Genomic DNA, 15,821 nt, shown 5'->3' with positions numbered 1-15,821 from the left:
TCATCTATGTTAGAGGTGGAGACATACTGTATGCCGGCACTGACTAATAATTCATTTAACCGGACAACGGAAATTACTTTGGAGGAGACACGCCACATCTTTGTTATGCATGAGATGAAACTCATCAGCAAAAGACAATTATTCTGTCAAAAAAGGAAATCTGTATTTCCATGAAATCTTCTTCAGCTTCAGAACTGACAAGGATGTGCCATAATGTGGAACTGGAGCAGTTTTCCAGAGATCCCAGACACAATTTCATTCCCAGTGCAATTTCTTTCTTTCTTCTAGGCTGATTGCTGTTGCAATTGAGGCCTAAAGTCTCCTAGCACAATTCAATTTAATAATGAAGTCTAATAATTAGCGTTGGTGATTTTACACATCTAAAATGTATGAGTTAGAACTTTCCTATATTGTATGTGATTGAAAAATGAGTCATCTAGGCCAGTTCTTACCTTATGTTTTTATCTGGCATCTTCCTATTATTCTGTCAGATGAACACCTCAACACCTCTCATGCTCAACTGTGTTCATTATTTAACATTACAGGCATAACATAAATGATCTAAAGTTGTTATTAAAAATAATATTTTCAAAAAACTCATCTTTCAATGTCAACCATTTCTTCATAAATTTTAGACAAATATTTAAACGTTTTATCCATTCCATTCAGTTTTTTAGGTGCTCTCAATCAAAACCTGTCCAACACACCCCTCCAGCTACTGTCAATATGTTCATTTTGGCATCTGATAATGACATAGTCTTAGTTTTAACAAATTTCAGTTTATTCATAACCTATTGTTCATTTCCACTCAGTGCATTTTCTCATTAATTTTTCTAATTCCATTTTTTCATTTTCGTTTGGTAATCTCGATTGAGGTAGTCTTTTTGACATGATTGCTGAACATCATATTGCAAACTGAAAATCGTACCGGTCATCCTATGAAGACTAAGATGTTCACTGTATTTTATCATTTTGACATTTCCTGCATGTAAGTGAACATCTTTTGCTTGATGGCAATGTTACTAGAAATATTGTGTTATTCTCTTCAGATCATCAATATCCAGTCTGTTTTGATGGTAGTCTGAACAGTACTATCTTCCAAAGAATATTGTTAAGAAATATTAATTAATAGCATTACCTACAATGGATTAGATTTCCAATACAAACAGTATGTTTCTTCCCTTTACCTCCAGCTGAGACCTTCGAGCCCTGCAGTCACCCAGGAATCCCCACCTACGGGATCCCCAGCTCCAACAAGATCCACTTCCAGGCAGGAGAGACCCTGCACTACTCCTGCCTTACTGGCCACCAGCTCCTGGGTGAGCCTGTTCTCCACTGTGTCCCTGGGCACCCATCGAAGTGGAGTGGACTGCCACCTGTCTGCAAAGGTAGGAAACTGCAGCCTGATCTTGTTTCTACATTGTCAAGACAATTTCAGTTATGCAGTGACCAAGGATCTTTAAAAGTCTGAATTTTAAAATACATTATCCAGTTTAAGGGAAAAAAAATCTATTAAATTATACTAAATGCAAATGCAAAAATATACCAATTAACTAATGAATAATCCCAAATTTTCTTTGCTCAACACATCTGGTGGCACCTGATACATTATTCATTTGATTAAGGAATGTTCCATGGTATATCATGAATTTTACAAACAAATGAAAACCTATCTGTAACGCAGAATGTTTAACATTGTCATTCAAATACCAGCATGCATCTGAAACAATGCTTAAAAATCATTGTGGACCTTTTGGAATTAAACCCGTAAATTTACACAACTTGATATGACTCTCTTTAAAAGACCTGGATTCACACCATCAAAATAGATAGTTTTTAAAATTTCACTTAATAGTTGTTCAGTTTGACACCTCAAGATGTTCATTCACTTTGCACTTTCTCAAATTATAAAATACAGTTCTGAAAAAAATTCAAATAAAAGAAAAAGAAATTACATTTTGTAATACTGAGTTGAGTTTATGGTTCATGTTAATGTTTCAGATTCTGTTGGTCCATTTGTTTTATTATCCACATTTCTACATTGGATTGACCAGAGCAAACATATGAATTCATGGTTAGATTAACCTGAGATCCTCATGCCCTGGGGTAGTTGCATGCATCAGCTTTTGCTGAATGTGTTCAGCATGAACATTTGGTCTTGGTCAGCATGTGTCCTCAACTGTTCCCTGTACCCTACCACTGGTTTTCAGACAGCTAATGCACAGCAGTGAGCCTCTTGGTTTCAACTTTTTATAACACACCATTTATTTGATTTCATTTCTTAAATAAAGGACTCTGCTCTCTAAGGTGTGAATATTAAGCCTTGTCATACACGATGACACAAATAAGAGCTGTTCTCCTTCCTTATACTTTCTACACCAAACAAACCTACCTTTTACTCAATATTGAGCAAATAGTTTTATTTTAAACTTACCACTGTCACTGTAATGTGGTACAGATCAAAGATATTCTGTTATCAGTAACTTTCTCTGAGCTCTTTTTCAGGGGATACCAGATCAAGACAATACAACTTCAGGTGTATTGTCTTGAATGTTTTGTGTAAAACAAAACTAAAATCAACAGAGACAATAACCTGTTTTTTCGTATAAAGAGAACTAAAATGGACACAATACGGACAGTTATTAAAAAAAATCATTCACCAATTTCCAGTAGCCAGGTATGCAGTTTGTGATACAATAAACTTTAATTTGATTTTCCTCTGCAAACTGTCACATGTCTCTGCAGCAGAGTAACTAGAGAAAGAGCGCATACCTTTACTGTTCAGGTCGTATTTGGTTGAAACTAGACTTTTTTTTGTATTCATACACTCAATTTGCACATTCCGGTCTGAGAATCACATAAACCTTCTGACTAAGTGCCTCCAACAGAAGACTTTGAAAGCTTCAAAGTCAGCTTACAGAACAAGATACATACTAAACAAAAACAACTGATTATCTTTGAGAAGAGCAGGAGAAACACATCATACACAGTGAAAGGCTGGGGAGGAAAAGTGTTGCTTTGTTTTAGTAGGTTTTGTTGTCCTGACACTAAAAGGTTGTTCCAGTCTAGAGGCTAAAATAATAAAAAATTGCAGCCTTTAGTTTGAGCCTGCTCCCTGATCGAGACACCTCAAAGAGACAGGGTGTAGTCAGGACATATTAGACAAGCAACCAGACTGAAAGTGTTTTCCAGAGGTTTCTCTGAGGTTTGCCAGTCCAGCTGCTGTACATCCTAGACATGATGGAATGACTCTGTGATTGCGTGACTCATTCCTGAGCATTTTATTGGACATTTTGACCTCAGAAAAAGTTTTTTTCACAAGTTCATATTTTGTTGATAAAAAAAAACAATTTGGGCAAACAAATCTATGTTCTCACCTTTCTGTTTAATTTATCCTGTGGAGGGTTGCAGGGGGCTGGAGCTCTGCCTTTGAGGAAGTGAGATATGTCCTGGACAGATTGTCAGCACATTGTTGATTATCACAGAGAATATGCAGGGTCACCATTTAGAATGACCAGCTAACTTACAATGAATGTCTTGGGACTGTGGAAGGAAGTCGGAAGACTCAAAACAAACCAAGGCAGGCACAGGGAGAACATGCCAACTTTACAGAGCACTAGGACCAGGAAGGTTTGAACCTTCTGTTTGTGAGGCAACAGTGCTAACTCCTGCACCACTGAACTGCCCTGTTTATTACTCGGTGATCTGAAATATTCTGAAATGTGTTTGCTATCCACATAAGGGCATCATGATTCCATGTTTCTCTAAACGCTCCAGGACTGGTGACTGAACACTTGTTTCACTGTGTTACAAATTCAGCCAATTTACTAGCCAGCCAGTCATTTCTAAATAGCTGATTTGTCTCTGGTCAGTTGGTAACAGTGTCATTAGTTACTTGTTAAGGAAGTAGGGAAGGACTGGGACAGAAAAGGCCCATCACATGCAAATGGTTCCTAACAATATAGTTTCAGGTACCAATTTTAGATAATTTTATCTTTACCATAATAGGTTGCACCACAGAATCCCTAACCTTTAGTGGATGTATATGCACCTCAGTATTCTAGTTCTGATTATACATATTGCTATACAAACGAACACCCAGGTTTCTCATTGTGTCTACAGTAGTGTCTTGATTTCTCAGCCACACCTACAAAGAGTGTTTGGATCAGGTATTTAGATGATCAGGGATGAAGTCCTCCTCTTTTAATGGATCTTTGTCTGTAGTTTGTTGTATTATCATCACACATGGTCAGAATTTCCAGCGTTTGAATCATAAATAAACTAAAAATGCCTCACCTATGGGTTAACATTTTGCCCTCAGACACTCTGCAGCTTATCTCCTGAACTTTTATAGAAGGTGGTCACCTTAATGACCAAAAGGTTTACTTTACCTGTATTAGTCTATACGCATCAGATTTAGCAATAGTAGTTATTAGTAACATTAATTAATATTATTATTCCCTAACTCTCATATTGACATAGTTTTGGATAAGCCTCTATATTACAACAGCAGAATAGAATTCCTGAAATTCAGATATAGCTTTTGGTTTTTGTGTTCCAGTCCGTGATTTTCAATGGCCCCATCTGGCCAACCATATGAAAAATGTATGGCAACACACTGCAACATAAACCACTCAAAGTGGTTGTAAATGAGCTTGAATGAACCGTTTTCTTGCTTTCTTGTTTTTTTTTAACTTTTTACTTTATCCAGCCTACCCCCTACAACTAACACGTCCTTTCTCTATTTTCTCCTCAGCCCGCCCAGCAGAGCATGATGGGAACAGATTTGATGGTAAGTTTTGCCAAGTTTATTAGAACGGCACACTCTTAGTATCCGAGAGAACAGGAGATTTTAAAGTATGTTTTGTGCTGCTGATATTTCCCATGTTGCTGCTGAAAGAAAAACTTCCACACAGTGTCTCATGAAGGTCAAGTGAAAAGCAACTGTAAGAAGTACCCTAACTTATTATGCCCATTTAAAATAGAGATAATTGGAGTGGAATTCCCCTGAGGGTCGTGTAAAAAACATTAAATCAAAATCCATATACTACCAGTCCCGCCCGCTCATTCAAAGGTATTCCTTTATTTCTCCTAAATTCTACTGTGTAGAGCAAAATTGAAGACATCAGAATTATGAAATAATGCATGGAATTGTGTAATTAACATCTACACTGTATCCACTGTTTGTTTTAATGACCACTTTGTGCATTGCTGGTAATGGTTTATCCTGCCTCATGAAGTTGTCACCTAAGCCCAGTTTAGAGCTCAGGTTGAGTTGGTTAACAGCAAAGTCTTTTTCAGCTACTATAGTAATCCGTATTATGACAGGAACCACTCACCTAAGCAAAGACAAACTAGACAAAAAAGGTTAGATACTTCTTTTTAGAACATTGAAAGTTTCTTCAAGTGTAGTGGATGGCTGCGATGAATCTTGCTCTCATGAAGCCTTAGGAAATGAAAGCTCTCTGTGCTGTGGTGAAACAAAATTTCTTTCAATAAACCAGAGGTTCGTTTCACAAAGCAGGTTTAGTGAAAACTCTGAGTCTGTTAACCCTGAAATGAGGGAAACTCTGAGTTTTCCGTTTCACAAAGTGCGGTAACTCAAACCAGAGAAAGAGGGGTAACTCTAGCCTGTTTCACAGAGAGAGGTAACTTAAGGTCTTAGTCATTTACCGTAGTAACAGAATCTATGAATGTAACCTGGTTGGGACCAGGTTTTTCTCAGTAAACCTTGAGTTTCTCTCTGTCTCTGCCCTCTTTCAGCCACACGCTATTTGATTTCCCCATTCATTAAGTCAGCAGGCGAGTTTTGGCGTAGGCGAGTTTTGGCGTAGCCTAGTTCTGCCATCTGTCAAAATGGCATGTCCTTTCGTTAACGATCCAGTCGATGAAGGAGCGTTGGGAGATTGTTATCAGACTGCGCATAGATGTTCTTGCGTTTCCGGACAATTATCTTTTGAGCAGTACTGTTTCGTGTCACAGTCCATACTCTACATACACAACCTAATCCGTCCTGACATTTGCAACATTACCAACCGCAGTCACATCTCATCATATTTTGTGTGCTGCACTGCGGTTCTTTGCAAATGGAGGTTTTTGTATAATGTTGGAGATGCAGAGCCTTAAGTAAGGCAACTGTATGCAGGACGGTCAAAAAAGTATGCCTGGCTTTTACCCATCTTTGTCGTTTTCCCTGGACATAAACCTGTCAGAGCCATCAAGGAGGAGTTCCACAGGATTGCAGGTGAATGATGTAGAGATCTGTTAAATTAATTTTAAATCATATTCTGTTAATGACATTGTGCTGCAACCTCAGACTGGGATTAGTAATTTTATTTTCTTTTAGGATTTCCCAGGGAGTGTTTCCATATTTCATCTTAAGCTGCTGCCACGTGCGCTTCTCCCCCACAGGATTGCACCGAAATGAAATAACTTAATAGGCTACCATTCAAACAGTTTTCCCCTGTAATATTATTATGATTGCAAAGGACTACATTTAATCTTAGGCACTGACCCGGGCAGCAATGTTCTCCCACGCCGTCTCCCTCTCTTTTGCAGCTGCAGCGGTGTTGCACTTCTTTCTAAAAACATGTTCAAACTTGCCATATAAGCGCATTAAGATTTCCACGTCAAGTAGGGTGAAAAACGCAGCCCACTGCTTCCCCGTTGCCATGGTGACTCATCGAATCGTGGCTCCATTGATGCTGTCTTTTTATAGTTGTGGTGCACACGCTTAACTCCGGGTGAAACTACTCTGACTTGATAAAACCAACTCAAATCAGCTGTTCTGGAACCGGAAACTCAGAGTTTCCTATCTCAGAGTAGATCAACTCAGAGCTCAGGGTTACACTCAGAGTTTGTTGAACCTGCTTTGTGAAACAGACCCCAGGACAAAACTGAGATAATTGTTCTTGGCAACAAAGACAAAAGGACTGTTGTTAGTAAATACCTTGAGTCACTATCCCTAGAAAGCAAAGTCCAAGTCCAAAACCTTGGTGTGCTGATAGACGGATCTGACCTTCAGTAGTCAGAGCAAGTCAATCACCAAAACATCCTTCTATCAGCTTCAGAACATATCCAGAGTTAAGGGATTCATGTCCACAAAAGACCAGGAGAAGCTTATTCATGCTTTCATTTCCAGAAGATTCAACTACTGTAACAGCCTTCTAACCGGACTCCCCCAAAGTAGCATTAAACTGCTGCTCGCGTGCTGACCAGAACAATGAGATCAGAACACATGAGTCCAGTTCTAAAGTCTTTACACTGACACCTAGTCAGACATAGAATATATTTTAATGTTCTGCTCCTGGTCTATAAGCCACTGAATGGTTTAAGTCCAGAATACATGAATGAAGTGTTAATGGAATATAAACCCAGTAGGGCTCTGAGATCTCTGGACTCAGGTCAGATAGTGGAGCCCAGAGTTCAAACCAAACATGGTGAAGCAGCATTTAGCTGTTATGCTGCACACAAATGGAACAAGCTACCAAGGAACTGAGGTCAGCACCAAACGTTTATGTTTACAAATCCAGGCTAAAAACTTTCCTTTTTCCATGTGCTCACGGTGAGCTTTTTTAAATCACTGACATTTTAATCTTTTATCAGCACTGTTTGTTCTGTTAATCAAAGTGCCGTGCCGTGCCGTGCCGTGCCGTGCCGTGCCGTGCCGTGCCGTGCCGTGCCGTGCCTTGCCTTGCCTTGCCTTGCCTTGCCTTGCCTTGCCTTGCCTTGCCTTGCCTTGCCTTTGCCTTTGCCTTTGCCTTTGCCTTTGCCTTGCTGCAGAGAGCCTCAGGAATCACCAATTAACAGGAGCTTAGATTAGAGCTCAAATCAATGCTTCCCAGAGTTTAAGTTGCAGATACATCTCAATATCAGCTGTTGGAGGAGACTGTCTAAATTCATTGTGGAAAGAAGAAATTCATTGTATCTAACAGCCAGCTTTTTTCTTTCATAGTATCTACAGCTCACCTAAGGATGGAGGGAGTCCAAGTAGCATTTGCTACCTTCATCCCTGTCATCCTTCTCCTCATTGTCATCATTGGGATCTACCTCTACTTCTCAAAGTATGTTCAAACCACCAATGGCTTATCAGGGGAAAAAATCTTGACATTTTGTTTATGTATTGTTAATTTGTTATCTTTCTTCCTGCTGGGGCCTCTTTCCAGGTCATCACCATAAATGAGAAATTGTTCTCAACTGATCTTACCTGTTAAAATAAAGAATAAAATAATAATAATTTAAAAAAATAACACCTACTTTTAAATTATTGATGTAATACTATAAATCATAATTTTCTCAGTTATCTTGGCGAAACTTGATTTCTTTATAATACAATTCAGTTGTCTTTATTTTCTGAAGTAACAAAACAATAAATCACTTAATACATGAATGAAAAAAAATCATCTAACATATTAACCTGCACTGAGAAATATTCATGCTTTTTGAAAAAAAAAAAACAACACATTTTTATGACAGCTACAAATTATTGTAAAACTACTGTTTGTATGTTTGTTATTGTTGTTACTACACTCTGACAAAGGTCAAAAGCAATGCAGTTTTATTATACAGCTTCGACTGCTTCATAGAAATTTTGGATTGTCAAAATAATAGTATTCACAAATTGGCACATGCATTTGAGAGTTACAGAAGGTGCAGATATCCCTTGTTGAAAAAATAACTCAGATTTAGCAGTATAATAGCACAGCCTCTCCAGAGAAAACAGCAGGCTTTAAAAGTATTCAATAAATAGAAACCATGTTTTGCAGAATGCCTCTTGAGACTTTTGCACTGCGTATGTGATCTTTTAATAACAACATTATTGTCTGATGTCTTGGACAAAAGAGGGGATTTGGACAGCTTCCATGTGAATGGGATGAACTTAATGGGAGGCAAATATAACTACATTTAGCTTACAGGACTGACTGCAGAGATAGCTGTCACTGGATTAGGATCAATGATTTCAGCACACAATGGTGACAAACAGAAGGTCAAAGTAAGGCCCAACTAGAACATGCAACATGGAGTACAAAGAGTAATGAATGTGGGATCCACAAATCCTTTCACTACATAAATGCTGGTGTCATTATTTCACAATGAAAATGACTTTAAACCATCCTACATGGTACTCTACAAGTGTTTTCTGCAAATCTTTTTCAAGAATGTGTGCTTTCTGTGTCTGTGCTCAGGGCTCAGAGGAAGCCACAGCAACTCTCCCTGTCCTCCAGTGTACCATATGAAAACATCACTGGAGAATCTACATTTGATAGCTCTATTCATGAGACAACGGTGAGTCAACATGCAGTGCTTTGGGAGTTAACTTCTTGTCCTAGGAATTAGTGTACACAAGCTTATACCTTTGACTTCCTACCACAGAAGCAGATATTCTGTAACAGTTGTTTATCACTTCTGATGACTGAACTTGGTTCATGCTGATCCGAAAGCCCCCCCACTGTTAGTTACCTGATATTGTAAATGGGAAACATGAATGGGCCACTTACTTCTGGTACCAGAGGTAATCAAGATGACACTTTCCACTTTGCAAAGCTATTGATTTTGCACAAACCAGTTGGGCCTGGAGCTTACAGAGGCACCTGGACAGAGTAGGTGATAGCCAGGGAGCAACAGACCTCAAGTGCATCAGATGGTTTTGTAACATACTTTCATGAAAACTGGGGCCGGAAAACTGTGTGATTACATGAAAATGTCTTATTTGGTGAAAATAAATGTATCAAATAACATGTTCTCATGTAATCACATAGTTTTCTGACACTGATTACATGCAAATATGTTATTTGATACATGTATTTTCACCACTAAAGTACAAACAGCTCTTCTGTCCAGTGGAAATTCTCCCAATTTTTCAAGATGTGGTGTCAGACCATTACTGTATGTGGTCCAAATGCCAGAGAAACAAAAAGAGGCAATGACTCATTAAATGAATAAAATCCTCTAGAAAGACTTTTGTGACAGTAAATCTGGTCTTTAAAATATCAGTTTTTCTCTCAGTATTTAATACTTTTGGAAGCAGCTAGATGCTGTGGGCACTAAGTTTTCACACTGAACATTCCCTATCAAACCTTTTCAAGTCAAGTTGAAAAACATTTGGATCTTTGGAAATGTAGATCATAACTTCCATAAGGTGATGATTCCTTATAACAACCATTGAGCAGAAGCAACACCTTTGTGTCTGTGATTAAGAAACAGGAAATACCTACCAAGATATGGCTGTTTGATAAGGTGCAACAATATAACAACTTATGACATTCTTTCTTTGTCCTGAGTTATGCTTTTTCTTTATCCTCCATGCTGGCAATCCTGAAGAACAATGAGGTGAGTTAATACTGTCATAAATGCCTGGATGCTACACAGTTAATACTTTGCAAATACCATTAAGTGTTGTGGACTAAAAAAAAGACATCTGATGACACTATATTTGTCTCCTGCAAACCACCACTCAGTGTATCCTACTGACAGTACTATGTGTTTAGCAATGCCATCAAGGTGTAAAAACTATTTAAAATACATAAGTGAACCACACGTATGCCTTGACTATCATGAACACAAACATTGTATTTTATTTTCAGTCAGTCCCACTCACGCGGCCCTGCTGCCTCAAATATCGTCTAGATCGCCAAATTGGATTTGACTAATCCATGGCTGAAAATAGTGCACCATTTTCTCCTGTTTAAATAGCATTTGTTAAAAATCAGTGTCCAGCTATTTTTAAGGCTTTTCAAAAAAGTGAGCCTATATACAGTTTTTCTGCACCCTTTTTCAAGAAAAGAATCAGTGGAACAATTCAGAAAAGACATAATCAGGAACAGCACAAAATCGTTAAAAAAAAAATCGACCACCTACACATTATTGCATGAATGATAATAACCTTATAACCTGTACAATTCAATCTTAATAATTTACTTCGCTTACATAACATTTTCATTGACTTTACTTGCAACAGCATGTTTTAATGTAGTGGTATTATTATTTTTAGTCAAGTAAAGTGACAGGAATACGACCACCACAGCAAAAATGTAGAATAACACTTGTTTTGTCACCACTGTATCATTTCTTGTACATTAGGATTTCATGTTTCTATGACTTATGACATTGGAATTCATTCTATTCTGCTATTTTGTGCCAGTGTAGAATCTACCTTACAAAAAGAGTTCAGTTTCACTATAATTGAAATCACTAAATGTACTGAATTGGGTAGTGGATTTGGGGTTGAGAAAATATTTGGCAACTGCTTCTGTAACCGAACATATTCATTCTCTTCACAGGAAACAAGAGAATACGAGGTTTCAATCTGAAGTCGCCCTTATATGTGTGCGCATGCATTCGTGTGTGTGTGTGTGCGTGCGTGCGTGCGTGCGTGCGTGCGTGTGTGTGTCACTCCTTTGGTGACTCCCTCGACACCCTCACAATGTTGTCTGTACACTGAATATGAGCCTCCCTTTATTTACCCAACAGAGGACAAATCAGCACCCCAGGAACACCTGGGCCAACCGGATTATTTTTATAGCTCTTCAACAGTAAAGGTCCAGTAGCATTAACTTGTACAGTTTTTAATCCTGTGCTCGCATGCTGGGAACTTTCAGACACCATCTGAGAAAGCAGAAGGAATCAATGCAAAGCTAGTGCCATTATGAGCATATAACCACATATGTTAGGTTGTGTTATGTACATTATACACTATGTCTTCTGCCACCATCAAAAGATTAATGCTTTTGGGATGTATAAGATCTTAGAAATAAATGTCACAGACACAACAGTATTAACTTTTATCAAAGTATGCCCAAAACTGCTCTTTGAACTGATGAACCTTATGAGAAAAAAAAATCATAATGTGCCTTAATGTAAAAGGCCCTTGAAGAAAAAACTTAACAAAATATATTCAGATTGACCATTCTCTTGTCTCTATATTCAGTATAGAGGTGAAGTCAGAGTGTTGTTAACCTAGCTTAGCATAGAGACTGGAGGCAAGAGGAAACAGCTAGCTTGTCATGAGCCCAAATACACCAACCAATAGCTTTGAAGCTCAATCGAACATGCTGTACCTGTTAGTACACACTCAAACACAAAATCATGAAAGCAAAATTTTGCAGTTTTATGTATGTAATGTTTTTTTGACACATAATGCTTCATCCATTTGCCAAGTATGGACATTGAAGATTGTTCTGTTGTGACATGCTGAAAAAAGCTGGACCTAGCAAAGTCTCTAACACTGTGGAAACATGCTGTGCTACTTCACACCAAAGCAACACTACCTTACTAGACCTTACTATTTTACTCCTACCAGGTCCATACAGAGCTAACATTAGCTACATTGTGCTAACAGGGCAGATGTTGTTTTTAAAGTATAAAAATTAAACTGTCAGGAATGTTTCATAACAGCATCCTGTGAAGGATTTGTTAGTGTAACTCCTGAACATCAAACACAGGAGAACTACGTGTCTAGACACAAATCCCTGCTTATGCTTTCCAGAGGAAAATTTTACTGCTCAAAGCTTGCTCGTCAGAGACAAAGGTGTGATTCTCATTACAGCCCAATTTTGTTTTAAATAAATAAATAAAATGTGTTTGTTTGTTTCTGTTTTGTCTGAAAACTCACAAATTCAGAAGGAGAAATCAGTGAGACAGTAGGACAATAATTAGCAACCGGAGTCATACTTACCTTACCTTCATTTATTTCTCATATGAGCTACATGTGAGCTCTATATGAGATTTATGTGGTGCACATCATATGTTATATAATATATAGCATGAGTCCTGTTGCTAATTGTCCTCCTCTTGCCTCACCTATTTCTCCTAGTGAATTTGTGAGTTGTAGGGGGGAAAAAAGAAATATATCCATCCATGCATCCATCCATCCATTATCTATACACTGCTCAATCCTTATGAGGGTCGCGGAGGGCTGGAGTTTCTATCCCAACTGAATTGGGGTGAAGGCAGGGGACACCCTGGACATGTCACCAGTCTGTCGCAGCCACCAAGCCACTGTGCAGCCCAGAAACATATTAGACAAATTTTATTTATCGAAAATAAAATGATTCTGAAATGAGAATCACATTTTTTCCTCCCGAGCTATAAGGAGCAAACTTTGAGCAGTAACAATTTCCTTTGGGTTTACAAAGACAAGACTGTGATGTTTTTGAATAGGAGTCATTTGTTATAATGCTTTGTTGGATCATCATTGGAATTGTACTTTTAGATATTACCCCACTGGTTTAATTGCCTACCAACTGTATGACTGGTGGATTTAAATATTTGCAAAGATGGACAACACATCACAACTTCATCCCGCTGTATAAAAATGGAGCCTAATATACTACATCGCCAAAAGTATTTGCTCACCTGCCTTGACTCGCATATGAACGTAAGTGACATCCCATTCCTAATCCATAGGGTTCGATATGACGTCGGTCCACCCTTTGCAGCTATAACAGCTTCAACGCTTCTGGGAAGGCTGTCCACAAGGTTTAGGAGTGTGTTTATGGGAATTTTGGACCATTCTTCCAGAAGTGCATTTGTGAGGTCACACACTGATGTTGGACCAGAAGGCCTGGCTCTCAGTCTCCTCTCTAATTCATCCCAAAGGTGTTCTATCGGATTGAGGTCAGGACTCTGTGCAGGCCAGTCAAGTTCATCCACACCAGACTCTGTCATCCATGTCTTTATGGACCTTGCTTTATGCACTGGTGCACAGTCATGTTGGAAGAGGAAGGGGCCAGCTCCAAACTGTTCCCACAAAGTTGGGAGCATGGAATTGTCCAAAATGTCTTGGTATGCTGAAGCATTCAGAGTTCCTTTCACTGGAACTAAGGGGCCAAGCCCAGCTCCTGAAAAACAACCCCACACCATAATCCCCCCTCCACCAAACTTTACACTTGGCACAATGCAGTCCGACAAGTATCGTTCTCCTGGCAACCGCCAAACCCAGACTCGTCCATCAGATTGCCAGATGGAGAAGCGTGATTCATCACTCCAGAGAACGCGTCTCCACTGCTCTAGAGTCCAGTGGCAGTGTGCTTTACACCACTGCATCCGACGCTTTGCATTGCATTTGGTGATGTATGGCTTGGATGCAGCTCCTTGGCTATGGAAACCCATTCCATGAAGCTCTCTGTGCACTGTTCTTGAGCTAATCTGAAGGCCACATGAAGTTTGAAGGTCTGTAGCAATTGACTCTGCAGAAAGTTGGCGACCTCTTCACACTATGCTCCTCAGCATCCGCTGACCCCGCTCCGTCAGTTTACATGGCCTACCACTTCGTGGCTGAGTTGCTGTCGTTCCCACACACTTCCACTTTCTTATAATACAGCTGACAGTTGACTGTGGAATATTTAGGAGCGAGGAAATGTCACGACTGGATTTGTTGCACAGGTGGCATCCTATCACAGTTCCACGCTGGAATTCACTGAGCTCCTGAGAGCAACCCATTCTTTCACAAATGTTTATAAAAGCAGTCTGCATGCCTGGGGGCTTAATTTTATACACCTGTGGCCATGGAAGTGATTGGCACACCTGATTTTGATTATTTGGATGGGTGAGCGAATACTTTTGGCAATATAGTGTATCTCAGATATAGTTGCTGTTATCCTAACACTTGGAACAGAGCTAGGCTAGCTGTTTCCCTCTGCTTCCAGTCATATGCAAACCCAAGCTGATCTAAACCTCTTTGTACTTATACACAGACATGAAACTGGAAGCATTTCTGCATATAGTAATGGTAGCAGACACACTTATGTTATATATCATGTTGTCAGTAAATCCCAACACAACATCCACTTTCGATGGAAATTATTGAAGTTTGAATTAACTTTAAGAAAGATGACACTGATTCCACATGTTCATATATAATTTGCAGAAATAAATACAAAGGAGTTTTGATTTCTTATTGGTTGATCTCATCACTTTAGCCTCACAAATTCAGTTTGAACACTTATAGTGACATTGCAATGTGACATTACAGCACATTAAACTTTGTAAAGCTATAGGAAAGTGCACACTGGGGCAGGCTGCTGTTCTTTTTGCCATTGCCTGTTTGGAGATAGTGTCTAATTTTATACCATTGCTGTCATTTGAAAATACAGTATTTATTGTTCTATGATAATATGTCTCCATGCAAGCTGGTATGATGACAATGATAATAATCAACCTATTTTTGAATCATTGTACATAAAGTACTGATTAACCTACTTCACAAACGTCTTCAATAAAAGCGATTGTTCAGAAAAACACTGATGTGTGTGGTGAGTGAATGGTTTGTATGCTTCACTGAATTAAGTATAAACCACTTGACTTTGCTTGTATTTATCATTATATGGACAATAAGAATAAGAACACCAATGCAAATCAGACTCAGAATTTGAAATACAGAGGGGAAATTGTTTCAAAGCAGCTTCTGCCTGCTGTGTATCTAGAAAATGTGTTCAATAACAACACATTATACTTTCTACTATTGCACCAACATGCTTTGATGGTAATGGCAAGAACACCACGCATGTTGGTGTCTTTATAAAAGTTAATGAAATGCCCTGCATGACTCATACATCATTAATAACCTTATGCATGAGCCACAGTGATGCAGATACAAAAGACAAAAACTTTGAAATGCAAAAGAACATACCCCCGCCTCTCTCTCACACACACATACGCGCACACACACACACACACACACACACACACACACACACACACACACACACACACACACACACACACACACACACAGGCACACACACCCCACCCCCTAAAAAAAAAAGAAAAAAAAATCCTAAATCAGATTTCTAGGGAGTTCATGTTCTGCTAACAGGAGCTAA

General features: G+C 38.8%; 1 protein-coding gene across 3 annotated transcripts in view; it reads left to right on the top strand.

The window, feature by feature from the left end:
* Positions 1-15,239, top strand: part of sez6b (seizure related 6 homolog b) — a 284,944-nt gene extending 269,705 nt beyond the window's left edge. The window contains exons 13-17 of one of the 3 annotated variants that reach the window (XR_008602221.1): positions 1,194-1,388; positions 4,757-4,792; positions 7,955-8,063; positions 9,186-10,329; positions 11,280-15,239. Coding sequence is in view for 2 of the 3 variants with exons in the window: in XM_055011998.1 (XP_054867973.1) it covers positions 1,194-1,388; positions 4,757-4,792; positions 7,955-8,063; positions 9,186-9,336 (491 nt within the window). In the remaining variant the exon portion in view is untranslated. Of the gene's footprint in view, positions 1-1,193; positions 1,389-4,756; positions 4,793-7,954; positions 8,064-9,185 lie in introns of all 3 variants that reach the window. The other 2 variants (XM_055011999.1, XM_055011998.1) reach the window with 2 other exon arrangements.
* Positions 15,240-15,821: the final 582 nt, after the last annotated feature.

The sequence above is a fragment of the Amphiprion ocellaris genome, chromosome 7, assembly GCF_022539595.1.
Source record: "Amphiprion ocellaris isolate individual 3 ecotype Okinawa chromosome 7, ASM2253959v1, whole genome shotgun sequence".
Lineage (NCBI taxonomy): Eukaryota > Metazoa > Chordata > Actinopteri > Pomacentridae > Amphiprion > Amphiprion ocellaris.
Note: the sequence above shows the minus strand (reverse complement) of the source record. Positions and strands in the feature narration are given on the sequence as shown.